The sequence below is a fragment of the Oryzias melastigma genome, linkage group LG5 (genome assembly GCF_002922805.2).
Source record: "Oryzias melastigma strain HK-1 linkage group LG5, ASM292280v2, whole genome shotgun sequence".
Lineage (NCBI taxonomy): Eukaryota > Metazoa > Chordata > Actinopteri > Beloniformes > Adrianichthyidae > Oryzias > Oryzias melastigma.
The window spans coordinates 33,883,692-33,885,085 of NC_050516.1; the positions used below are offsets into that span (position 1 = coordinate 33,883,692).

General features: G+C 35.9%; 1 protein-coding gene across 6 annotated transcripts in view; it reads right to left on the bottom strand.

The window, feature by feature from the left end:
* Positions 1–6: 6 nt before the first annotated feature.
* LOC112144606 (V-set and immunoglobulin domain-containing protein 1) overlaps positions 7–1,394 on the bottom strand; it is a 9,550-nt gene continuing 8,162 nt past the window's right edge. For 4 of the 6 annotated variants that reach the window (XM_024269195.2, XM_024269199.2, XM_024269200.2 and 1 more), the window contains 3 exons: positions 1,076–1,144; positions 412–480; positions 7–340 (listed from right to left, as the gene is read on the bottom strand). In XM_024269195.2, coding sequence (XP_024124963.1) covers positions 243–340; positions 412–480; positions 1,076–1,144 — 236 coding nt within the window. In that variant the 3' untranslated portion in view covers positions 7–242. The remainder of the gene's footprint in view (positions 341–411; positions 481–1,075; positions 1,145–1,394) is intronic. The other 2 variants (XM_036212070.1, XM_024269198.2) reach the window with 2 other exon arrangements.

Sequence of the window (1,394 nt, forward strand, 5' to 3'; positions counted from 1 at the left end):
CTGGAACTTGACCTGGACTGAAAAATAAGGAATATATATCATGAATATGTAAAAGCATTTTTTTTATATCAAAGCAGAGAAACACTGTATTAAAAATACAAATGAATAGAAAAACAGCTGCAAAAATAAAGAAATAATTGTAGTTCAGATCAAAACTCTCCATCATTGTTCCCTGATGTTGTTCCAGAACATCAGAGAAACTATTCCCTCTTGTAGGACTCTGCAGTCAGAGGTAACAGTTGTTAGGAAGGCTCAGAGGTGGAGACGCCTCCATCAGGAGAACCAGAGGAGGCTTCAGCTCGCTCTGTCTCTGGAGGATCATTCTCAGCTGATCCAGAACCTGCAGGAACCACAGAAGGATTCAGACGGACAGGAACCAGAACAGAACTCAGGCTGGTTCAAGATCCTCACCAGTTTCATGGTTGACCTCTTCAGATGGATCCTTGTTCAGATTCTCAGCGTCTTCATCAGTTTTAGAGTCTTTCAGGACAAAGAAATGGTAGAATAAATGTTTATTTTCCAGGGTTATTAATATCAAATAATACACAATAATTTCATTTATTGTGACATTAAGCTTAATAGATCAATAATTGATCCACAACAGTATAAATCAATTTAAAGCAAAAAGCTAAAGTCTGCTAGCTTGATGCTAACATTTAATGGGATTTCCCATAGGATGGCTAATGCTAACCCTTAGTCGACCTAAACACACATTTTTTTGTATATTTTATTTTTAAAGTAACCCTTTGTGTTCTAAAACATATTTTTGTGCTCATTCTTTCTTCTTCTTCTGGAATAAGATGTAATGTTGTAGCACAGTCGCCACCTAGTGGTCGAACTGAAACGCCCTCCAGGAGAAGCAGAACAATTGTTGGAGCTTCTCTGTTTGAGAATAACACTGTATGATATTAAAATCTCATTATAATTTCACTAATACGTTTTACAGTATATGAACTGGATCAGATTAATATAAAGATTTTAAAAACATAAATATAGATTATTAATGTATTTCTAAACAGATGTGTCTAAATGTGTAAATATTCTCTTTTCTTGCTGTTATAACACGTTTTCTTACTTGGCTCATGTGTGGTTTCTATAGATGGAGTAGTAGCTGGTTCCAAATCCGGTTCTTGAGGGTTAGACTCTGTGATAAACACAAGAAATTATGAAATTTGAACAAAAATTTCTCACATTGTTCAACGCTTCAAACTCCAACTGTAACCATGGAGACAGCTGGAAACTATTGAGGCCTGAGAGTAAAACACTTCAGCCACTAGATGGTGACAGTGCACCATGATTTTTGACAAACATGTCCTTTGTGTCCTTTGGGAGCTACCGTAGTTTCAGGTGAAATTTGTTCTGAGCTTCATGTTGATTTAAAAACATGTTTGTTA